At 43.4% G+C, this 25920-nt stretch overlaps 1 protein-coding gene across 3 annotated transcripts; it reads right to left on the reverse strand.

Annotated features, from left to right (window-relative positions):
• Positions 1 to 36: 36 nt before the first annotated feature.
• TPGS2 (tubulin polyglutamylase complex subunit 2) lies at positions 37 to 25744 on the reverse strand. Of its 3 annotated transcripts, none has more exons than XM_082074891.1 (7): positions 25545 to 25744; positions 18105 to 18184; positions 9401 to 9488; positions 7592 to 7723; positions 5844 to 5957; positions 4168 to 4328; positions 37 to 321 (listed from the first exon to the last, which is right to left on the reverse strand). In XM_082074891.1, the coding sequence occupies exons 1-7, from the start codon at positions 25615 to 25617 to the stop codon at positions 274 to 276; spliced, it is 696 nt and encodes a 231-aa protein (XP_081931017.1). In that variant the 5' UTR covers positions 25618 to 25744; the 3' UTR covers positions 37 to 273. The 3 variants fall into 3 exon arrangements, with proteins under 3 accessions (XP_081931017.1, XP_081931015.1, XP_081931016.1); XM_082074889.1 differs by having other exon boundaries at positions 37 to 2607; XM_082074890.1 differs by lacking the exon at positions 5844 to 5957 and having other exon boundaries at positions 37 to 2607.
• Between the last annotated feature and the right edge of the window lie 176 nt (positions 25745 to 25920).

The raw sequence follows: 25920 nt of genomic DNA on the forward strand, positions 1-25920 counted from the left end.
CTGCTCCCAAAATAATCTTCAAATACTGTATCACTCTGGAGGAAAATATTACAATCTTTATTAAAATACTATTAAACACTTACAGTGTGGCTTCATCTTCCTGAAGGCCATACAAACACTCGTGAAAGCCTCACAACATCCCTGTGAGGTAGGTTTGTCTTATGTAATTATGTGACTGTTTCATAAATAAAAAGATTATGTTGTTTAAATAATCAATGCTTATTTGAAGATTGTGACTTTGATTCCGTTACTTTTCTGTGTCATTCTCTCTTCTTAGGTGTGCTGGAAACACATGGTAGCAGGGAAGTCAATCAGTTGTAACTGAAAACCAGCAGTGAATGGGTTAAAGTGCAGTACTAACCTGAAAACTTACAGTATACAGAACAGTATCAGGGGCTTCACAGTATCACAGTATGTTTGGGATTGGAAGGGACCTCAAAAGATCATCTAGTCCAATCCCCCTGCTGAAGCAGGAACGACTAGGTGAGGTCGCACAGGAACATGTCCAGGCGGGTTTTGAATGTCTCCAGCGAAGGAGATTCCACAACCTCCCTGGGCAGCCTGTTCCGGTGTCTGTCACCCTTACTGAGAAGTTTTTTCTCAAATTTAAGTGGAACCTCTTGTGTTCCAGCTTGATCCCATTACCCCTTGTCCTACCATTGTTTGCCACAGAGAAGAGCCTGGCTCCATCCTCGTGACACTCACCCTTTATATATTTATAAGCATTAATAAGGTCACCTCTCAGTCTCCTCTTCTCCATACTAAAGAGACCCAGCTCCCTCAGCCTTTCTTCATAAGGGAGATGCTCCACTCCCTTAATCATCTTTGTTGCCCTACGCTGGACCCTCTCCAGCAGTTACCTGTCCTTCTTGAACTGACGGGCCCAGAACTGGACACAATATTCCAGATGGGGTCTCACGAGGGCGGAGTAGAGGGGAAGGAGAACCTCTCTCGATCTACTAACCACCCCCCTTCTAATACACCCCAGGATGCCATTGGCCTTCCTGGCCACCAGGGCACAGTGCTGGCTCATGGTCATCCTGTTGTTCACCAGGACCCCCAGGTCCCTTTCCCCTACACTGCTCTCTAATATGTAATTTCCCAACCTATACTGGAACCTGGGGTTGTTCCTGCCCAGATGCAGGACTCTACACTTTCCCTTGTTAAATTTCATTAGGTTATTCCCTGCCCAGCTCTCCAGCCTGTCCAGGTCTCTGGATGGCATCACAGCCTTCTGGCGTGTCAGCCACTCCTCCCAGCTTGGTGTCATCGGCAAACTTGCTGATAGTACACTCTATTCCCTCGTCCAAATCGTTAATGAATATATTGAATAATACTGGCCCCAGTACTGACCCCTGAGGCACTGCACTAGATACTGGCCTCCAACTAGACTCCGCACCATTGACTACCACTCTCTGGCTTCTCTCCTTAAGCCAGTTTGCAACCCACCTCACTACTCTATTGGCTTCTAAGGCTTCTGAAGATTCAGTGTCCCCCAACTGAAAAGTGACAAAGTGAAAAGTGAAAAAGGCTGTTTGAACAGTAGACTTTGCAAATGGAAGAGTGACAAAGCAAAGGGTCCTCCTGGCTTAGGGACTCTAAACATCACTGACCCACCTGCAGCTGCCCTGGCTTCACATTTCCCACAAGAGGAGAAAGCAGAGGCAAATGAGGGATCTTGCAGCTTCTGGTTGGTTTCAGACTTATTGGGAAGGACATCAGACCAGTATCACTATCCGATAAAATATAGCACAAAGGCCAAGGGGTTGTCTGTGCTGTAGAGCAAGCAGCTGGGCCAGTGCAGAGACATGGAAGCCCCAGGTTCTGTTGTACTGTGTATCTCAGAGCAGAAGTTGGAAGGAACACAGGGAAGTGAGAAGTTGGATTCTGTCTGAAGTGGAAGACATTTATTTGTTCAGAGGGTTCCAGCCTGCTCCCACAGCATGCAAGGTCAGGACAGGTTTCTTTCAAAGGAGATGGCAGAAATATCTTCATATGCTGTATTTCAGCATGGGTCTATTAAAGTAACAGCAACTTATATTTGCTTTCATTTCACTGCTGTAGTTCCACAGGAATAAAAGCTTCTCTATACAGCAGTGACATCAAGGGCTTCCTCATGCCCTCTGAGACATACATACTTGAAGTAGCAGAAGGGAATAAAATCAATGTCTCAAGCTTTTTTCTCAGAATCTCCAGGAATTACATCCCTGCCATGTCAAAGCACATTGTGGCTGTATTTCATGCAAATGCTGCAATGTGTTTTCGATGGGCAGGATCTATTCATGCAGAAGGAACTTGGTCTGAACCACTGAGACTCTGCACCAGAGACCATCAAAGTGTATTGCAAATGCTGTCCAGGGTAAGATCATGGCAGGGGCCTCATTTCCTTGAAGAATTCCCAGCTAGTGAGGATGTCTTGGAGGAGGTCACACTTGTGTGGTTCTTTTGGGAGCCTCCTGGCTGGGAAGATGGTTTCTTTTTGATCACTGGAGTTTTGTTCTTGCTTTTAAACACCTTATTGGGGTCCAGCTTGTTCACAAAGGAATCAGCTTCTTCAGAGAGGAGAGCTGTGTTGATGGTTATGGGTTTATACATGTTAAACCATTGCTGAAAAGCAGGGTGGTGGAGAAAAAAAAAAGGAGGTTAAACTCAAACTTCAATCAGGCATTTTCATGCTGCATACCTCACCCCTGAGACCTGATTTTAATCATACACCACTTATTAGTCTGCAGTTTCAGGACTGTGCAAAGGGCCTTCTGATAAGGATATACAAGGCTCAGCTACAGCTACAGTCCTGGAACTACCCCACATTCCAGAGAGAAGAAGAGAACCAGAAACAAACCTAACGCTATCTTTCCTGCAGGGAACAACTCCAGCTTTTTTAACTCTTTACACAAAAGATTTTGTGTTTGTTTCTTCAGCCAGATTTTACACCTAGAAGTGACCACAACAATTGCTTTTGTTCCCAGATTCCACCATAATGTTACACCCCACAGTTCTCATCCATTATTGTTTTTTTCCTATCAGTTTTCGATTGGTGAACTTTGGAGATAAAACTGCAGGGGTTATGGTATTACAAATCACACTGAAACCATCCTCAGCAGTGTGGAACAAGACAAACAGAAGATCAATGTCAAAATGTAGATGGCAATATATTCGTGTATTGCTTAACAGAAAATGACTTTGATATACCACCCTTGAAGACCTTTAAAAATGCTAATGGTTAACATACTAGGAGGATTTTAACTAACAGAGGCTGCAAATGATTAGGGAATACATGATTTCACTAAGGTGTGTGAATATACTGAACATAATAAAATATTCTAGCAGGAAAGTTACAGAAAGGCAGAGCACTGGCATATGCCAGAGTACCATGTACACAGCCTTGACTGCTAAAATAGAGCACAGTACAACAGGGAGGCACCCCTTCATGACTGCGGAGGATGCAAAGGAATTAATATTCTTGGTAAGGCTCAAGCTCCCTGTCCTCCTCTGGGCTTCTGCTTAATGTCTATCTGAACTTTCCTCTCCACGGAGAGAGCAGCAGGCTCTTGTTCAGCACTATAAAAGCAGGGTTAACACAATGTTAGTGAATTTTCTAACATAAACACATGACTGTTAATACACTACAGAGGAAAGACTCTTATGAGGAGAGACTGAGAGAGCTGGGTTTGTTGAGCCTGGAGAAGAGAAGCCTGAGAGGGGATCTCATCAATGTTTTTAAATATCTCGAGGGTGGGTGTCAAGAGGATGGGACCAGACTCCTTTCAGTGGTGCCCAATGACAGGATGAGGGGCAACGGGCACAGACTGAAACGCAGGAGGTTCCATCTGAATATGAGAAGAAACTTCTTTACTCTGAGGGTGCCAGAGCCCTGGAACAGGCTGCCCAGAGAGGCTGTGGAGTCTCCTTCTCTGGAGACATTCAAGCCCACCTGGACACATTCCTGTGTGATCTGCTCTGGTGAACCTGCTTTAGCAGGTGGGTTGCACTAGATGATCTCTAGAGGTCCCTTCCAACCACAACCATTCTGTGATTCTGTGACTCATGGCCCCTTCCATGGCTCACTAGGGAGGCCCACTTCAGCCTACAGACTGCTTGTCAAAAGGTGGGAAGAAGATGTTTTTCCAGTCTGTACTTATGTGAAATACTAATGAGCTGTCCTACCTTGGCTTGGGGGCTGACCCCGTAGCTGGTGAAGGCATACTGCCACTGTGGGAGACCCAGGTGGGTGATCAGCAGGCGGTAGTAGGCTGTGAAGGTTTTGGTGAGGAAATGCCAATACAGAGCTCTGTCCAGGAACCATATCTCTGTCTCTGGGGAGACATCTAGAACAAAATAAACACAAATTACATTGCTGCTTTGCAGTGATAAGATCAACCCCTGGCCATTATCAAGTGGCAGACAAAATACACTTATCGGAAAGGTTGCAGCTTCTAAAATGCAGCATCCCTGACTAACATAGATGATTATCCAGTGGCAATGTAGTTGAACAGTCAGACAACAGGGACTGAAAAGGACTTGGTTCTGCTCTCAACCTTACTAAAAATATTCATGCAACAGCCATTATACTAACTTTTCCCACTGTACAATGGATGCAACACCACTCACTCCTTCCCAGCCTGGGACTGATGCGCTATGTGGAATATGCTTGGACACCAGCAACTTTGTAATCTAAGTTCAAAATACAATTATGTCAAACATTTATCTACCCCACAAAGTAAAAAGCAACTAACTTAATTGTCAGTCATCTGGATTACTGAATGGTGTCCAGAGTCTGGAAGCCATGGGAGCGTGTGCTGCCAACAAAAACATGTTTTGCAAAATCTTTCCACAGTGATCAAATATTTGTCCGGTGGTGACATTCTTTAGAGGACAAAGAGAAGTGATTTTACCTGGGAAACTGAGATGCTGAACATTGTCAATTAAACACACTGCCTGCCCCCTGTGCTGACATCAACACCTGTAAACAACGCTCCCTCCCCTTGCCCAGGTTATCCACTGCATGTGCTGAAATCACCAACACTGGAAGGTAAGAGGACAAGTAAGAAGTTTCTGCCTTGGGAGTTGTAGTTACACACAATTAAAAAGATAATAACCAAAGGTTTTTCTTAAGAACAGATATATCAGACTCGTACACCCTCACACAGCGAACATACACATACAATGACCTGTGCAGTGTTAAGATATGTTTTTAATAGATGACAACTACTTTTTCAATGATTTAGTTGTTTCACTAACCTCTGACTGGTAACAGTTTTCTGTGTAGCTGTCAGAAGAAACAGCTCAGTTCACATTCTCACCCTCCAGTTCAACCCTTCCTGCCAAATTTTGACGTAGTTACCATCTGGAGGCTCTGCTTCCACGTGCAAGGAGTAAGAACCAGTCTAAGTCTACCTCAGTCAGCTAAGGACCTTTTTTATCATCTGCCTTTTGCTTCTATGCAGTGTTACACCCTTTCTCATAAAAATGTAAGGTAATTGTTCTGAGACATGCAAGTAACCAGAGATATGCTACTGGGTGAGTTCTAGCCTTCTGCTTTATTTCAGCATTATTGTTCGTAGGTCATATGTGAATGCTTTCCTGTTTCAGTAGGCAAGTATGCTATACATGCAGAAATCATAAGTTATAGCTCAGATTCAGACATTAAAAGGAGGGAAAATATTATGTCAAATTAAGTCTCTGTAAGGCTTAGGCCCTGACTTCAGCAGAGACAGGACATCCCAGCAAATATTCAGTTACAAACTGCAAAGAAGATCAGGAATGTATGATGATTCCACACATGCCACCTTCAGATACAATCCACAATACGAGATGGCTAACTTTGCTCCTTTCAGTCTTACCTGGTTTAGCGTGCTTATAAACAAGACAAACTTTCCCATTCCCATTGCATGGGTCTAATTCAAAGATAAGACTACGGGAATCGAAGTGTGGCTTCTCTGGTTTGTCTCCATTACCTGAAAGTCAAAAAACATGTTCATGAAACATGTCTGGAAAACTGACTGTGACTCAGCTGCAAAGAGTCCATCTATTTGATACTTATTAATAAATAAGCTGAGGGAGAACTTAATCAAATTGTTTATACTTCTTGGAAAGGATTAAGTTCCTTGTGTTTAAAAAAAAAAAAAAAAAGTGAGAAAAATTTTAATCTCCGGTAGGAAAACAAACCAGTGTCAAAATCTGAAGGCTGAAAAAAGACATCAAGCTGCCCTATAGTCCTCCTCTGGCATAAAGCAACATAAACAACTTCAGCTTTGCAGCTGAGAGGTGTTTGTACAGTTTTTTCCTAAAGTCTTCCAGTGTTGTAGGTGTCACAATCCCCAAGCAGTCAACCCAAATCCATTGTTATCACTTAGAAGTTTTCCTCATGTGGATCCTGAATCTCCCTTGGTGCAATTAAAACCCATTACTTCTGTTCTATCTTCTGTTCTATCCATTTCTTTTTTGCCCTACTTTATTTTTTTTTCCTAAGGAGGACAGGGAGAACAGTTTATTCTTTTTGTCTTGACAGAAGACTTTGACGAACTTGGAGACACACACAGTTCTTCATACATTCCAGTTTGATACCAGTGTCCTTCTCAACAGCCACACGTTCTGACTCATGCTGAACTTCTGACCCACAGTCACTGCATAGCCTTCCTACAGGACCATTTTGGGACTGTGCAGCTGCAAGTACTTGCAGAATAAAATTGTGAGTTCTACTGCTGCTGAGGAAGAAGGAGGACACTAGAGCTGTACTCTTCAGAAGAACTTTACGTGAAAGTCAGGATGAGAACACTGATGGGGATGTAACTTTTTCTCAGTTTACATTATAAGTGCCTTGGTGGAGGTCTGAGTGATCAAATGGGAGTGGAATTTGGCCCATTTTGTTACCATGGCTAGAAGATCACTGGAATGTGCTAAAAGAAACTTTCAGTCATGTTTAGAAGCTATAAGAGCTATAGAGATTCAGAGAGAAGCCTGAAATCAAATCACAATTTTTAAGGAGTCAGCATGACACCTGGCTCTGTTCTTCTTGCTTTTTCCAGCCTTGTTAAGACTGTAAGAGCTCCGAGAAAAAGTGGGCTTTTAAAATTATTTTTCTTTACAAATCGCAGGGTGCCCAGGATTTTTAAGTAGTCTGGACACACAGATTTTCAAGTGCCACCTCACACTCACAAGTATTTTTGTGAGTAATTTTTCCAGTTCCAAAGAGCATATCCAGATGTATATTCACTACCAAAAAAACCCTGTTATCTTTTGTTCACATAACACCATAAGCACACAAAGAGTCTAGAAGCTGAATCACTGGAGGAAGCCTCAGTTAAAAATTTAATTGGGGAAAAGGCAGAACAGGGGGGTTGCCAGGCTGATAAAAAGAGTACGCAAATAATATTAGCAACCAGCACCATTAACAATCCCCATGAGATTCACTGCACACTGGTCCTCTCAAGGCTATAGCGGACTAGTAGGACACCTAGGAGATCCAGCCTAGGAGACACCGAAAACCCCATCCACTTGGGATGACCTTTTCTGTTGCTACATCCATGTACTGTATCCTAACATTAACAGAGCAAAAGGGATGAGAGAGAGCCTGTTAACAGGACCTTACCTTCCTCGTCTGTGTCATCTTCCAGGTCAGCAAGACCAGGTGCATTAGGCAGAGTGTACATAGAGGAACCCCCAAGCCGACATAGCTTCGAGATACCATTAATCACCATGGAGCCCAGAGGCATTGTGGTATCTGCAATAAGACTGATCGTTAATCACATCCAGCATCGGGAAAGCACAGGAGGTATTTCTTTTTCCTCGACACATCAACTCAACCTCTTCCAAAACAGCGTGGGGGAAGAGATGGGTATATGCAGCTGGCCTGGACACTTAATCAAGTCAGGCTCCACAGGAGCAAAAATTAGGCTTTTTCAAACACAGAATCACACTTAACAGGTGATAAGACACCATCTCGGAGCTGTGCAGCACTGAGAACTACACTGCTGACTAAGTCTGTGCCAAGTCCCATGAAACTGGCTATTAAAAATCGTGGCTAGCTACAGCCACCTCCTCAAAACTATTTTCCCTGCTGCTGTCCTTCCTACCAGAATCACCCCATCCATTCACAGCTTATTGGGCAGCTTGTCCTCTTCCACCCTATGTACCTGCTCAGGGTGCATCCTCTTGGTTTGCACTCCAACACTGAATTTTATCATTGTATCAGTATGTGGGTCTCCCAGAATGAATGCTTGAGGACCTGTCATTTGTTTCTCCTTCTGAGGACTAGTACTATTACCAGACATCAAGTCAACAAGCACCCTGTTCAGACATGTGCCAGTGTGAAGAGCCTCAGAAGGCACTACTGGGTGCTTGCTCAAACAGCTAACTGAGCTGCCTCGGTATCTGTGCACTTGTGTTCCCTGAAAACAAGACTCTTCAGAGGTCACAACACAGGGTTGAAACAATGGGACTCAGTGCAGGTGCTAGAGCCCTGATGTTTACTGCCTCTGAAATGAAATTCCCACTTCCCGAAGAAAACCCTGTATTGACAACCATCTCCAGAAGTGAGCAGTGTCCACAGCCCAATTTGGAAACCTTGCCTGAAGGCAATGAAAGCCAGGATAACATTTGCAAGGCTCCCGTGCAAAGTGAATGCACCACCTGATTCTTGCCAAACGAGGATGGACAATAAAGCTCAGTCCTGTTCTCAGTTGCATCACTGACTCTAGAAATAACTGCAGTGAATGAACTTTAGGGGGTGGAAAGCAGAATCAGGTTCCGGCATGTACATATACTTTTTAATGATAAAGAGGCACTATCAGAGGGTGACTCTTCCTACTGCTTCATGACAAGATAATGTGCTAGAGCTGTCCCTCTCTCCATAAACTAGAGAGGAAGTCTAGGTACAAGATTTAAACTATATATTTAAATGTAAGTGTCAACAGATGGCCAGTGTATTACAGAAAGGTATCTATGTCATGAAAACTTGTTTGGGTTCTAGCCAGTGTTCAGCATACACATCTCTTCTGTGGGAGTCCAGCACGTGCAAGCAATAAGCTTTACCCTGTTGCATCAGGAAGGGACGAATGACGTGCACTCACATTTTGTTCCTCACCAAGACATCTCTAAAAAAGTCTACGATCCCAGGCAGAAGCCCACTCACTTATTAAATCAGACATCAGTTTCCTGTAGTCATGGATCAAGCTGCCTAACAGAAACAAACTACTTCGTTTTTACGTGAGTTAAGGAATGGTGGTATTCATTCACTCAAAGTGACCTGGTGCATCTGCTTTTGCTCAGACTAATGCAGGAAGCAGACAGATGTGTATTGACTGTGCAGAAAGTAAGTTTGAAGTTAAAGAGATTCTGCAAAGGAAGGACTCGCTGCAGTGAAATGAGGGTATTGGTGGAGAGGAATACGTGGACTCACCATCGGTCTTCACACTCCAGGTCATCTGGAAGCCATCAGTCATCAGATAGAAGTTCTTTAAATCCTCTGGTAATACGCAAGAGTTTTTCTGCAAATCACAATCACAATCACAAGTGTCATGGGAAAACGCAAAGAACAACTGAATATTGGTACAGAAATATTTGCCGCCAAATGTTCTGCTCAATTCCAAGATGACTCAAATCAGCTTAAATATGTCATCCTAAAACCTTAAGAGAAAACTGCATATTTCTTGGGTCTGTGCTACTGTATTGACAAAGATCACTTGGGAAAATTTCACAATGAGCAGTCAGTCATCATAAGTTTATTACAGGATTGTTCCTGAGCTGAGATGATGTATCATCCTTTGACACTTACAGCCACTCCAAGGTCACATACGAAAGACCAATTGGCTTATATGTATATACATATGTATGTATATATATATATATGGCTTACAAGAGTAGAGTTTGCTTTAAGTGAAATCAGACTAAATCTAACTGTTCCACTAAAGTATGGATATTAGCACAAAGACGCTCTTCTGAGGGATTTCAGTTCTAAGTAGGTGAGAGAAGCAAAAACTCAACAGTTGCACATACTCGAGCAGGTTTGATGTTTCACTAAACAAACAGTATATCTACAAATACATATAGAGTCAGTCTCACAAACGGGCTGGTCTGACTTCATCCCACCAAAATTCAGCGCTTGGCTGGGGCTCCTAAGCCTCCTTCCTTCTGAGTCAACAGTAAAAGAAGCAGCTCCAGTGAGCTGCTGAGACTGCGTCTAAGAACCACGACCCTTCTCCTACACCTATCTTGGTTGTGGAAGGGGCCTTTCTTTACTTAAGACTCTACAGCTAAGCAACAAATCTGAAGAAAGGAGGATAAAGTCTTAATCCTGAGAATGAGAAGCCCAAAGCGCTATAGGCAATTGCAGGTCTGGTGACAGGACTGACCCTCCTGTTCACGTGTCAAGCACACAAAACGAAACAGTACAGAAGCCTGTCAATTTTAAAAAGACAAGTGACACGTATGACTAAAGGAGTTATCTGTTGTTTTCTTTGTGAGTGTTTTGGAGACAAAAATACCCGAGAAGCACTTAAGTGAGTTTGCATTTAAAGTATTTTAAAATTCAAGACTCCAAAAGAATCAGACCCCAAAAGTCAGGATAGTCTCTGATGATGCAGGTTCCACAACCTCTGCATTGACTTGTCCCCCAGGGCCCCGGCACCCTCCTTGTGAAAGTTTTCCTAACTGCAGTCTGAATCTCCAAGTTGCAACTTGTAGTCATTCTCCCTTTTCAGTCCCATAGACACAAATAAGCCCCTTGAGAGTCAAACTTTGTAATTAAATCAGGAGGATAGACAACTTGTTCTTTAAAATGTTGATCTGAGGCCTTTTTATAATCACATGACTCTGGGAGCTACATTTTACACGGGAAATGGACAAATAATGTGAGATTTGCAACATAGCATGTCTGACCATTCCAAGTACTTCTGTGACAGGATTTTCAGTCTTTTATAAAAATGTGTACTTCTTTCATTCAGCCAGTTTCAAAGACATGCTGTTGGACATGGCCTGCTCTTTGTGCAGTATGACACTCAAGAGCAAGAAAAGACAGAATTGCAAAATTAAAGAACACTCATAGGTCAGTAGTGTTGTCCCCCCCTGCTGCAGTTCCAGATGTTCCTCCAGCCTGGCCTCAGAGGCCTGGGTGGGTTTTGGAGCAGTTACAGAATTGCTTTGGGGACAGAGAGGAGTAAGATGTTAATGCCTTTCCAATATTGTGCCTCAGCTGGGAATAGTTTCCTACAGCTACTAGAAAATGTAACATTCAAAGTCCCATGAAATAAAGGAAGAATATTCTGGTAGCCAGTAGCTAAGGAAAAGAAACATTCACATAGAGTTCATGTTGCTGTGCTTCACTTGGGTCACAAATCTGTGACATCTCAAGAGACTCTGATCAGATTCATCCCCATGTCTGCAACTTGTGTGTACCCAGTTACCTGCCCTGATGTTGCCTCAATGCATCTATGGAGCAGGAGCTACGTGCCAGCTGTGCATCCAGCTGCAGCACTGGCCTCTGGACATCAGTGGCCGGCACAAGCAAGGGAAGGCGCTGGCCTCCTCCTGTCCACGTCCTCTCCTTCCTCCAGGACCAGGGCAGCCCTTCGCCTATTAAAGCCTTGTTCACAGTCACTTTCTCTGAGCTGCTTCAGTCTCTATTCTCTAAACAGTGGTGTACACGCTGTGCAGGACCCTCCAACCTACCCATAACTTTCACTCCTGTGTGTGAAGTCACTTTTTAAGCATAACCGTTCATATTGACAGACTGCTACTGACATGTCCCAGATATTAATGGCTTTGCAGATTGTAGCAGGACAGGTCCCTTTACTTGCCCTATCAGCAGCCTAGTCACTAGCACTGTGCTTTCCTAACCCAGGCAGGGAAAGTCTGCAAAGGCAACAGGTATTAATCTGACAGGAGAATCTGATACTGTAGAAACTTTGTTTTGAGAAGAATTTATCATCCTTGATAAGAGCCCACTGATGGCTGAGGCCCTGGTAAGTTTCAGGGGACTACTAAAACACATGGACATATCTGAAGTTCTTCAAATGCCTTCAACAAACACACCTTCTTCTGCGGGTTCTTCTCAGTCCTAAATATTTATCATTTCATGCTGCACTGTCACCACTACCAATTTCAAGCTGTAGCTGTAGGCATAGTGATGAGGTTTAAAACTATGAAGAAAGAAAATATGACAGACCTGCTACAAAGCCACAGAAGAGTACACATGTTTACACAGCACTTTCGGTCCATTTAAAACTCCCCAATTTTAACTAATCTAGCCCAGTAGTAAAAATACATGGGTAAACAGCCCTCTTGACTTCAGTGGGTGTTGTGTTCTCCTCTAAGCAGGGAAACCACATCCGTTGGGATGACAAAATCTAAGATTTTAAAACTTCCACCATAGTACCCAATTAAATAGTACTACAAACCAGGCGCAGCTCAATTTAACAAACAGATCTGATTAAGACAAGGAAAAAAAATCACATCAGGATAGGTCTTCTGCTCTCAGTCCGCTTTTTCTGGATGGAAAGATTAACATGTACGTGTTTCCCCAGATAGGTCCAGCAGCCCTCTCCACTTTGTTTTATGATTCTCCTAACCATGTCCCTTTGCATGACTTTCCAAAGGATGCTGCAGAAGACATAGGTGGAAAATGCCACCCCAGAGCAGATCGGGGTTCTACAGGAAAAGACCTCTATATAGAAAGCTCCACTAACACCTATCTCTCACACCTGACAGTAACGATTGATTGATCTGACATATCATGCTCAGCCACATGACCCTACAATGTCAAAACAATAGTCTTGTGACGGCAGAGCCAGAGAAACAAGCCACTACTATTAATATATATTAAAAATGGCTTCTCAAGCTCTGTACTCCTCTTGCTCAACTGGTAGTTTCCAGGGTTGTGATCTCCAGCCCCATAAAACACAATATTCCTAACAACATGCCAGAAGTGGCTTAACCACAGCCCTGGCAAGCAGCTGTTTTCACTCCAGTCATCTGGTTACACTCATCAGCTCATAAAACAAAATATCCCAAGGGCCCAATATGGTGTGTGAGGTCTACTTCTTTTGTTTATTGTCCATAATATCCCGAAATAGTCTCCCAAGAAAGCACAGTCCATTGAGGATAGAGAAGAATATTAAAACCAGGGGAGTTTTGCTGCCAAGACCTGATCAGTGCTGAATCCAGAGCTAAAACACTGACATATGGCAATCTACTTAAAGCACTGCTGAAGCGATGCCTCCCAAGCAAATATCCTGAAGAAATGGGCGGCAATCAAAAAATAAAGCTCTAGAGAGACCTCTCTAGAAAACTGAATGAGTATAATCCAACTTCTGGGGAGAGAAAGGATGGGATTTATGTCACTTCTCAGGCCTTCCAAGTAGAAGAGGACATCAGCAGCCACCTTTCTCCCTAATGTCATGCTGTTTCATGACTGGTCTGCCCCAGCTGCCAGTGAATGCAGATGTCAATTTATGTAACACACTGAGAACTTCTTGCTGTACCTTTTGTAAATCTGACGGCAAGGGTGTTGGAACGAATAAAGGACTCTGCACTCCGATTCAATGTGTATCAGCTAGAGCCATTAATTACAGAAACAAGCCTCCTTATATATGCAACTATTCTTTGATCGCGCATCCATGCTCCAATCATGCATTCACTGAGTGGATATCATCTATGTTCATGAGCTGGAGTCTCACTGCTGATAGGTCCATTGATTTATGTCATGTTGAGGCCCTGTTATTGTAGAAATGCCTCCGTCCCATGGCAGGTCCTGTTTTCAGGTTTCTGAGGTGGCCTTGAAATTCCTTTGGGCCTGGCTAGTTCAATAACAAATCTCCATCTAATAGAAACCCATCCAGACAAGGGGACTCCCAGGAGCCCCAGGATTTCCTGCCCTGAAAGTGTGGCGATTAGGAACGATGCATACCAGGACGCAGACAGAAATTCATGCAGAGGCAGAGATCTTGTTCAGGAAGGAGCGTAGAGCCTGGCCAAGCCGAGAGCTGACCTAGGCCTAGGTCATTGACAATTTATAGGATTTATAGGTACAGGCCTGGACTAAGATGTTTACAAAAAGGTGCTTTTCCACTGGTTGTTATTAAGAACACACTAAACTCATGTCATGTTTGTCTCACTTGTTTTTCCACTCATTCACAGACCAGGCCTAAGGACATTCACACAGCCCATGCACTTGGGGGCGGTTATCCAGCCTGAGATACCATTCTCATGAGTCTGGGCTACAACTTTTTACAATTACGAGAAACATACTTCAAAGTAATCTGTCCAAGGCCTTTTATATAGTATTATGTTAGTATTATGTCTCCGACTGTCCGGATGGTCATGTTAGTATTGCTCTTCCTTTATCATCCAGATGGCTGGAACCGCACATCTTGCTTTCCCACATTTTACTTTCCAACAGAAAGGCACAGGGCTGGGGCAGACCTGATCCCCCGCTTCAGAGAACAGAATTTGGCAATTATCTTGAGGATGGTGTTGCATAGCCAGTTTTTAAATCATAACATTATAAGGCCTCACAGAGGGGAACACTGCGTCAGAAACTCTATCTACCTCCCAAAAGTCCTTCAGCCTCTCCTCCATTATACAGCTTGAAGAAATAGACCTTTCCTCATGCCCCGGTTCTGCTGGATCCACCTCTCTGACTCTCCCGTGGTCAGGGCTACAAGGCAGGTTCAAGACGGACAGAACCTGTGCTCCTGGGTATCAGGGATGGCAGGCTCGCCTAACGCTCAGGGAGGACGTTATGAGGAGGATGGCAAAAACGACCCTTGTGGATACGAATGCCTGCATGCATACTTTTGAGTCAAAAAGAGACATGGTAGAAGCAACAAGGAAGACGTCTAGAATAGCCAGGAACAACCACGCCATACCACTGAGATCTGCACGCAGAGAGAGTTCCTAAATTGTCTGCCAGCCTAAGACAGTCCACAACAGGAAAGTATCATGCTGCTTAAGGGCTTTTTAATGGTTTTATTTCAGAAAAATAAATTTTTGTAGACAAACGGCATGAGGAGAAACAACACATTTCCCATGTAGAGTTGTAGAATATCAATGCTCCAGCAACATGATGGGCAAGGATTGCTCATGGCCAGCCAAGGCCAGTCCAGACACTGCTAACAAGACAGTTAGAGGAACAGGCAAAACGACCTCCCTTGTTTCGCGTGTCCTGTTGTGGAGCTGAGCTCTGGGACCTCCGGCTCCTTCTAACAGAATGCCATTTTTGTAAGCTTTTGAAAATCAAAATAATGACTTATTTCTCTTCTGGTTGAGGCAAAAAGAAAATCTGGTTCAAGCACTGTCACTGCAGATGCCAGAGTGCCTCTTAGTAATATTTTAGTATAATGCCCACTTTTAAAAATTGTACATGGAGTGGGGAAGAAAGGCAGTTTCCAGCCCAATTTTAGGAGTGAGAACAGGTTCATAAAATGATATACAGCTACCAGGTCACTGGAACACCATTGCTAATAACTGTCTCTACTCTCCCTTATATTACTTGTCTCACTTTCCTACAGAAAAAAATAACATCTTGGTAGGTCTAAATATCAGGAAAGGTGAAAAGATCACCTGTTTTTACTAAAATATTTTTAACTGCTTGAAATTTTGGGGGAAGTGATGCTACTCATGTAAACACTTGACAACCATATGCCTTAATTTTTGCGAGTATGCTGATCTCTAATAATAATAATAAAAAAATCTTCCACTGTCCTTCTGTCTTATGGCACTGTCTCCTGTCACGAACCTCACCTTCCCTTGCAAAGCCTCATAGCAGTTAATGACATTCAACAAGCTGATCTAAGATTTTAAAACCTCCATTGTAGTATCCAGTTAAGTACTAGCACAAACAGAGCACAAACGAGTTTAACCAAACACATCTGATGCTGTGCTGGGGACAAATAAATGCATGTTGCCAACATTATCAGAATATAATTTTAATAATTCATAATTTTAAAAGATTGACTTTCTTTTCTGAAATACCATAGATTTTCTCTCAGGAGAAATAACTTTCCACTGCAAAAACTTAAACAGAACTGGAAAAATTGCTTCTAGAAAAAAATAGTAAAGAAAATATCTTAAGAATAGAGCTTTTATTCGCTGAGTCTCAATGAAAAGAAGTTTTTGGAAAAATAACACCACACAAAAAACCCTGCAAATACTTTCATAACTAAAGACGTGGAACGGAGTTAAAAATACAGACTGTGACAAGATCTTGTTAAAATCTCAACTATGGAGAAATGGTTATGTGTATTAGTATTGCCACCTAGTGGCTACGAAAAAAACCTCACAATGTTAAAAGTGAACGTTAGGTACATGTAAACCTGTGCCCAAATTCAAGCAGGATGAGTTTGAGGAAAAGTGAGGTACAAGTTCATCCTGCAAGGGCCTTGCACGGTGCTGAGTGCTTTGCACCTAATCATTGCTGCAGGACACGCTGCAGTTGTGTTGAATGTGTTAGATACCAGACCTCATCCCCAAAGGTCAAGAAAAAAAGGAAAAAAACCCAAACAAACCACTTATCTTTTCACTTGAGAAGGGAGATTTCACATTTTGTCAATGCAACTGGAGCCAAAAGCAAAGAAATAGATACTGATGTTCTTCACAATTAGCAATCCAGCTCAATTGTATCTACTTAATTTTCAGCATTTACTTCCACAATTAACTTAGTCCATCACTTGTTGGAGAGGGTTGAGCTGAAGTTTTGATTCGACGTCTTTGGAGCAAAGTGCTTTGGCTACAGCACTGCAGAGTTTGGCTTTATGAGAACAGCTCAATTTTGAAACAAATGCAATCTAGTTTGGAGGAATGGCAGCACCCGAAAATGAGAGCAATATCATGTTCAGGAGAAGTGGTCCTCTGCACTTAACAGAACAACGAGTTAATGTAACTCTGCTGCTCCCAGACCTGAGCTGGCTGACAATCAAGGTGCCTCAGACTTTCCAGGCCTGTTAATCCGACACCTGAACAACAGCTACAGGAAACCAAGAATCAGTTCACACAAACCAGAAAAACCGGACATTTCAGCCTGACCACATTTGCTGGCTACTGTACAAGTTTCAGTAAATAATGCAGGTTTACATCACATACATTCTGTCCTGGATTTATAAATTCTTGACAAATATCACTAATTGGATAGGGTGTTACCAAAACTAGCACAAGACTTTTCCCTGCTGTTCAGGAAAAACTGTAAACAGCAAGGTGCCATCAAAGGGGTAGTGATTTTCTGTAGTGGTAACAAGTTCAGTCTCTGGGAGCATGTGCGTTAGAGCATAGCCAGGGCCGGATGGTTCACTCAACTTTATTCTCTGCTGTGTCCCTTTCCGAAGGCCGGTCAGCTTCTACTATCTCTTCCCTACATGTGAACGAGACCTAGAAAGCAGATTCCCCCATGGCCATAGGACAGATAAACACATGTATATTCAAGAAGGGGACCAAAAATGCCATCTCTGCCCACCAGAGTCACACGACAGTATTCAGGAGCCCTCTGGTTATGCACTCTGATGCTGTGAGGTCAGTGGAATCAACATAGTACGTGCCCTTCATAGTCTCTTACAACAGGCAATGGGGCATGCCTTGGCCAAAAGATTGGGTCAGTTAGGCATAAAGAAGGTGGAAGGATGGTTTATGAGAAATAGAAGTGAATAGCTGAGACTGAAAAGATAAACAGATAACCAGAACAAATTATGTGGCTCAGTGCTATTTTCCAGTTTGAGGTCTTTACCTTTAATGGCCACAAATTATAAAGAGTTGCTTCATTTTGTTTGAAAGGGAGTTGGAAAATGGTTTCCAACCTGAGTCAGAACAATGTTTGTTCTCCACTGAGTCACCACTGTTGCTGCCTACTACTGTGATTTCTTCTTAGAGTCCTCATTCTGAATATACCCACACTGATGAAGTTTCCCTAACAGATCAGGTACACATGATAGCCTAAAAGACAGAGTAACATCTGAATAAAAAGGAGAAGGAAAAAAATCTGTTTAGGCTCCGCTGTGCATCAAACTTGGTAACTGGCTGTCTCACAAACACACACAAGGCAGCCATTGCATTTGACATTCTCCATGAGCTGCGGCACATTCAGACTGACCTCACTGCAGTATTATCATGAAAATACTCACTTGCTCCCATGAAATGATGGCGTGGCGTTCAGCTGGCTCCTTTTCCACAAACGTCACCTCAGCAACTCCTGGAGAAGTCTCTAAAAGGAAAAGAGGAGCATGTTTGCAGCTGGCACGGGAGACACAACACTGTGAGCCAGACAATTCTGCAAGTTAACCTGACTGGCAACTGAGGAAAGGCATTAATGACTGCATGCATCGTGCTGGTGAGTGAGCAGTTGCTTACCTTTTTGTGTGTAACTACTCAGCATTTCTTGGCATGAGGATGCCTAGCGCTGCACATGATGGCATCCTTTGATGGTTTTTATAGATACATACACACATACAGACATTTTTGTATTCAAAATGTGATCTTTTGCAGATGATTCATGCTAAAAAAATCAACCATGGGTTCCTGGACAAACTCTAAAAGAGAGATGAATCTTTCTTTGTAAGCATGCCCTGTGGTTTCAGTTGGGTAGGATATTCTCAGCTTGACACAAGACACTGTGCAGCGTTGCTGTGAATTGCTAAGAACTGTATTCCACTGAGAAGGGAACACTTCAGCTCTGGATTCAGTGGTTTTGACCAGACACAGAATCTGATCCTGCAGAAGGGACCTGCAAGAGCAAATATTGGTTCCCTGGAATCCTGGCTGGACAGAGGCAAATCTGTTATGAGCAACAAGCTCATAATTTATAAAAATAATCAGAATAATTTATGGGAAAGAATTCTATATAAATGCAAGATATGAATCTGCACAGTGCTATTCTTGCAGGTGTGTGATGGCAGAACAGTCTCACTTGCACTAATTATTTTATGATGTCTTACTTCATCTACAGACAACTGAAATAGTTCCCACTGACTTTGTTCACTCTGGAACATATTCAGAAAAACTTCTTGTTGCGGGAACTTCAGGTCCAACACACAGGACCGTGGAGCAGAACTGATCACTATGCAGGGCTTTCAAGACCGGCTCTGCTGTGAAAGTATTGGCTCCCAAAGCAGTCACAAACATTATAATTGCTTTCTGGGAAAACATACACAGTGCACTAGACAAAGAAAGGCAGGCACCAGAGAGCTCTGGTTTGGTTTTTATCTCCAGTGCTGGGCTTATAATTCTAGCAATGGCACTGCCCTTTTCTGTCCTGCTGGTGGAAAAGCAGTACTCAGTTTGAGGAAGTGTAAACTCGACTTCATTTTGTTTGAAAGGGAGTTGGAAAATGGTTTCCGACCTGAGTCAGAACAATGTTTGTTCTCCACTGAGTCACCACTGTTGCTGGAAGCATTGATTGTTACGTTGTCAGAAAATTTGAAAGACAAAACATAGCACCAGAAAACCAAACTCCAAGCTAAAGACAGAAAAAAATGAAAACAATCATAGTAGATCACTTAGATAATCTTTCTGACCCCAACATACAAAAGACACTGATTTTTTGCCAAGCTGCACTTCAAATAGGTGGGTGCAAGGCAGGAGGATTTGTCTCTTGCTCAAATATAAGCTGTCCATATGTATTCTTCTAAAGAAGCATGTGGAATCAATGATCTAATCGGTCTTTTCCATCTAAGCTATGCTAGCTTTATGACAAGTTAAGAGACTATAATAACAGAGTAATTGTTATTTCTGTGATCAAAGAAAACTGCAGGGATGTTTAATTCATCATGCACAACGGCTTGGCTGGGATGACGGAAGATTAAATATCATGTCAGTCAAAGAAGATGTTTAGGAATGGGAGAACTGCAGCTTCTGAAGAGGTCTGAAGCAAATCCAAGATCAAAAGAAAGAAAAATTCTGTTTTAAAAGCCTGAATGTTATATTCAAAATATCCTGTGGGTAAACTGAAGACCATGTTTAACAGACGTGCATAGGTATGGACAAAAGCCCCATTAAATGTTAATGAGGAAAAGAAGTCTGCTATGTGTTGCTTTTTCTTTTAGATGTAAGAAATAAAGTAGCCACCTGGGTTAGACAAAAGGTACAGGATAAAGCTTAACTAGTCAGGAGGCTCCTCCCTGTTAACTATTCTGTATCAAGATCACACTAAACTCTGTCCTATTTTAAGAAATTTCATCTGAAAGCTTCAAAAAATGCTTTGCTGTATTAATCAGAAAGAGTCTATGTAATGGTGTTGTGCTTTAATCCCATCTGGCAACTAAGCACCACACAGCCGCTTGCTCATTCCCCCTTGTGGGATGGGGCAGAGATTTGAAAAACACTGAAACTTGTGAGATGAGATAAAGACAGTTTAATAGAGCAGCAAAGGAATAGAAGACACTACTACTACTACTACTACTACTACTACTACATAAAATGAGTGATGCACAGTGCAATTGCTGACCACCCATTGATCGATGATCAGCTGTTGCAGATGAGTGATTGAGGGTCCTGCTTGCGGCAGAGTAATGTTTAGACCACTTAAAGACAAGCACTACTTGTTTGATGGCAACATTCCTTCTGTTACTTACTGCATGGAGGAAATATGCGTAATAGAATTGAGGGAGAGTTGTTTAAGAGTGATTTCTGTGAGGAAAGGAGATGCAAAAGGGTAGGGGGAGGGCCTCACATAGAGTCAGGACATTCTGAATGGACCCCCTTGCTTTCTAAACTTCTCAGGGAGGAGTCTTGGTGTGGCTGGTGTTGTCCGAGCATGGTCAATCGTTCACATCTAAGAAACAGAGGGTAAGGGAAAACAGGTAAGGGATTGTATGTGTTTATGGCCAAAAGATTATATGTGCACACCTGATTCTTTATATTGCTTGGCTAGGATTTCAAAGTTCTGTCATTCTGCAGCTCTGCCTGCTCAGCTCCTTTCTAGGGGCCTAGTGTCAAGTTGCTCAGAAGCTGATGGGACCCTAAGTATCTCCAAGTGAACTCTCAGGCATCAAAGTTCACAGGAATAAATAAGTTAATGGAATAGTACAGCAGCATGGTTGGCTCCAGCTGGGTGCCTTCGCAGAGGTCACACGCAAGCACGGAAATCCCTGGGTAATTATACCCTTACAATTTACCCCACCCCCTCACACCATGATTCAGTCCAACAGCAATATCTGAGTCTGGGGTCTTCTTGCTTCCCATTGGGTCCTTTCACTGACCTCAGGCAGGCCCTTGTTTTGTTTAGCTGTACACATTGTTTATAGCCAGTAGCTGCTTTATGCCGGCCTTAAAGGTGTTGTTTTATCTGAATGAATCCTGTTTGTTCAGCAAAGTGCAAAACAGGCCTTATCTCACAGGTGTCCATTATGGTCTGTAGCTGCTTCTTTTTCATTAAGTAGATAAAAGTTTGATGAATATGAGCAGAACTTTACAACATACAGCTTAAGATTCCAGCATATTTAGCTTACTAAGTAATGTGAAACAGACAGCATATTAAAAAAATCACATGACTGTATAATTCTAAGTGATTAATTCTTTTTAATATGCATTTACTTAAACTAAATGATTAATACAAAACTTAAACTGGGCTCATCTGGTGATCTGTGAGTATTAAACGATCATTGCCATACAACCAGCTTGTTTAGCAGAGAAAGCTCAAAGTAGGCTCACCCAGGCATCATATTTATGGAATAAAGTGGCTGGCTCATAGTCAAACTGCATACAGTGGGAAAGGTCTGCACAAGACTCCTTGTACCCATAACTTATCAGTCTTCAGTGTGCCCTTCTGCTTCCTTGTGGGTTTCCTAACAGGAGTTGTTGGCTCAGCTGCAGCTCAAGCTTTCACCTCCTTTGGAGACTTAACCAAACTGCTGCTGATTTGGCCCGGGCAGCGGGGTCGAGTGCATCCGCCACACCAGCCCACCCCCAAGCAGTAATCCCAGCCCCCCGGCCAACTCCTCCCAATTTATATACTGAGCATGATGTCATATGGTATGGAATACCCCTTTGGCCTGCTTGAATCAGCTGTCCTGGCTGTGCCCCTTCCCAGCTGCTTGTGCACCTCCACACTGGCAGGGCATAGGAAGCTGAATAGTCCTTGACTTTGTGTAAGCACTACTTAGCAAAAACTAAAACATCAGTGTGCATTCAACATTATTCTCATACTAAATCCAAACCACAGCTAGTATACTAGCTCCTAGGAAGAAAATTAACTCTTTCCCAGCTGAAACCAGGACAAATGGTCTGACACAAAGCTGAAGCAGGAAATCACAGCATTTTCAGTTCTTACCGTACTGCTAAAACTGCCCGCAAGTCAGATAAACTCTCAGCATATTTTTAAAATGTCTGAATAGTTATATTCTTATTTAATAAAGACTGTAAATAGCGAAGTATGGTTCCGTTCTGAGAAGTCCAGAACAGCTAATGCCTTCCATTCAGATTCAGTTGTGAGCCATCAGCCTTTCTGGAATTTGCTACTAGTCATGGAACTAAATGAACAAAAATGAACCCTACTGGCAATGGGAAAGATGCCTCTCTTCTTTCCTCAAATTATAACCTTCATCATGCTGTGAGAAGTCTCCCACCTTGTAGGGACTTCCACAGAGACTACAAGTTGAAAAAAAACAAAACAAAACAACTCCACCACCCCCAACCTCATGTATAGAATTTGTTTAAAGGAGGGATTCTGAAATGGTGCCATGAACATTTAGAATCAGAATCATTTTGGTTGGAAAAGAGCCTCAAGGTCATAGAGTCCAGCCATAACCTAACTCTAGCACTAAACCACATCCCTAAGAGCCTCATCTACATATCTTTTAAACACTTGCAGGGATGGTGATTCAACCGCTTCCCTGGGCAACCTGTTCCAATGTCTGACAACCCCTTCTGCAAAGAAGTTTTTCCTAATATCCAATTTAAATCTCTCCTGGCACAACTTGAGGCCATTTCCTCTTGTCCTATCACTTGTTACTTGGGAGACCAACCCCCTCCGTGCTACAACCTCCTTTCAGGTAGTTGTAGACAGTGATAAGGTCTCCCCTCAGCCTCCTTTTCTCCAGGATGAACAGCCCCAATTCCCTCAGCTGCTCCTCATCAGACTTGTGCTCCAGACCCCTCACCAGCTTCCTTTCCTTCTCTGAACTCTCTCCAGCACCTCAATGTCTTTCCTGTAGTGCAGGGCCCAAAACTGAACACAGGATTCAAGGTGCAGTCTCACCAGTGGCGAGTACAGGGGGATGATCACTGTGCTGGTCCTGCTGGCCACACCATTTCTGATACAAGCCAGGATGCTGTTGGCCTTTGTGGCCATGTGGGCACACTTCATAAAGGTATTGGAAAATTTGGCCTCAAGCTCCCACACACTGTACATGCAGAATTTTCTTGCTTAAAAGGAGTATGTTGAACATTGAGTTTCATTACACAATCCTTTCTATCTTCTGAAAAAAAAAAAAAAGCTTCACAAACGCAACAGAGTTAAAAACCTACTACTACTTTGATGTTATGGCAGGCAGGAAAGTACCTATTGGCTTCATGAGACTTCCCAAAAGAAGATGTGAAATAAGATAGTTTATAGTGCTGCAAACTACCAAGCAAGGCATCTTTCTGAATGAGATACCTTTTGTTATTTGAAAGAAACAAACACTGAACAGATTGGTAATGGTTCCCAATTAATTCAACAATTCTTACTAGTATGATGGCACAATTCACATGTTTGGATTACTTCACTGTCGAAAAAAAAATGCATTAAATTTCCATAAGGAGTGGAGAGACAGAAAAAAGAACCGGAGTAAAACATCACAGCAATGGACTGGGGTGTGCATTGCTATATCGCACAATACAAGTCATCAGATATACAGAGAGAAAACCAAAAAAACCCAAACACAAACCAGGAAACACCTTCCATGTGAAAGGGATGCTACAGGACTTTCAGAGCCAAGCCTGCACTGCTGTGTCTTGCTGGTGCAAATAACACACCCACCAAAACAGTTTGTATGGCAACATTACTTTTGGACATGGTTAATGTCATGCAGATCTCATATATTTGAGCCTGGGTGGTGAGAATGCTGGTAGGACTACCAATTTTTTAAATAGAGCTACTTTAAAGAAGCATTTGTCATGACAGTTTATCATCAGTAGTTTCACCTTTTTTGTGCTCTTGCAGAGTAAAATGATGTTATCCTGAACTCCCAACTGGAAAAAGAAAAAAATCTGAAAGAAACTCCAAGAAGTCCAGTAAGAGAACACTGAACAGAGATTGAAGATGAAGTCCTGTCCTCACTGAAGCCCCTAACAAGAAAGCTGCTCAGAGAAACAAGATTAAAAGATCAGGGCAGGAATCTGAAAGCACGTGCAGTTAGGGATACACTTAGGTTACAAGAATAAACTAACTGTTCTGCAACACAGTGGCTGGGTGAGTTGATTGCAGTGGTTACTTTGGGCTTTAAAATTTATAGGAAGAAGTTCTTGAACTGCGATTTGTAATGTTGTCATACGCAAGGCTTATGACAGATATATTGCTTTCCAGCCATTCAAATATGAAAGTTCTGTACCCCAAGCTGCTGACAGATGAAAGGTTTGATGCTAAAATCCTTTATACATGCAAATACTTTCACCAATTCTTGTGAATCTACTGCCATGAGTGAAGTTTTGTCTGAGGGGGCTTTTAAATATTGAATGCCTTGCGCTCCTGCTGAACTTCAAAGGGAACTGCAGGGATGCAGGAAAGCTGAAGAACTGAGGAAAAAAAATGGAGGTGGCAAGCAAAGCAGGTGGTGGAAGTGGTCCCAGGGAGTGGAATAAGCTTCAGGGTGACTGTTCATGTGGAGCTGATCCTGAGCACATTCACAGTCTTCTGACAGAACACGGAGCTTACAGAATCATGGAATCATTTCAGTGGGAAGAGACCCTCAAGATCATAGAGTACAACCACAACCCAACTCTAGCACTGACCCGTGTCCCTAAGAACCTCGTTTAAACACCTTTTAAACCCCTCCAGGGATGGTGACCCCACCACATCCCTGGGCAGCCTGTTCCAATGCCTGACAACCCTTTCTGTAGAGAATTTTTTCCCAATATCAAATCTAAACCTCTCTTGGCACAACTTGAGGCCATTTCCTCTTCTTCCACTGGTGTGCTTCCTGCTGACCCTGTGTTACCACAGGGGATAAAAATTTCATGTGGTTTTGAATAAAACACTGCCTTTTCTTTATTTATTTTTTTTTTTTTAAACCGTTAGGGCTTTCTTAATTCAAGAGATTCGGGATTTTTGCCGTTGGCTCAAACACTAGAAACAGGGGTGTTATGCATGTGAATAACCTGTAACCCAAGAGGAGGGACCTTGACAAAATTCGTTGCACAAACACCGTGTGACCGCGGCCCGAGCTGTGACACCGCTGGCCCCCAGGCCTCGTACCAGGCCCTGGGCCAAAGGCCTCGGGGAGGCCGCCTCAGGGCCACCGCCTGGGCGGCCCCGGGACCCGAACCCGGGACCCGAACCCTAAACCCGGGGGGAGGCGCCCCTTTCCCGCCCCCGGGCGGTTACCTTGGCAACCGCTCCCCGTACCCCAGGCTCCAGGGCTGTCACTCACCCAGTATCCGTGTGACCCCCAGGGTGAGCTTGTCCAGGTAGGGTTTGATGCTGGCGGAGGGCTTCTCCTCCATCCTCCGCAGGGCCCTGCCCGGCTCCTCTCAGCGCCAACGCCCCGCCGCAAAGGCGAGAGCGCCGGGAGTGTGTGCGAGGCGGGGGGACTGACCCCTATTGTCCTTCCTCCCACCCTGTAGCCGCGGCTGCGCCGACAGGCGCGCTGGGAGCAGTAGTTCCCCGGATGATGCCGCGGTCAGCCTATGGCGGGCGGGCAGCGCCAGGCGGCCTGACGGGAGTGGTAGTTCCGCGGGAGCGCGGTCCCCTCGCCAGCCGGCGCAGGCAGGACTACAACTCCCGGCATGCCCCGCTCTTCCGCGTGC

This window comes from Streptopelia decaocto, assembly GCF_964273445.1.
Source record: "Streptopelia decaocto genome assembly, chromosome: Z".
NCBI classification, from domain to species: Eukaryota; Metazoa; Chordata; class Aves; order Columbiformes; family Columbidae; genus Streptopelia; species Streptopelia decaocto.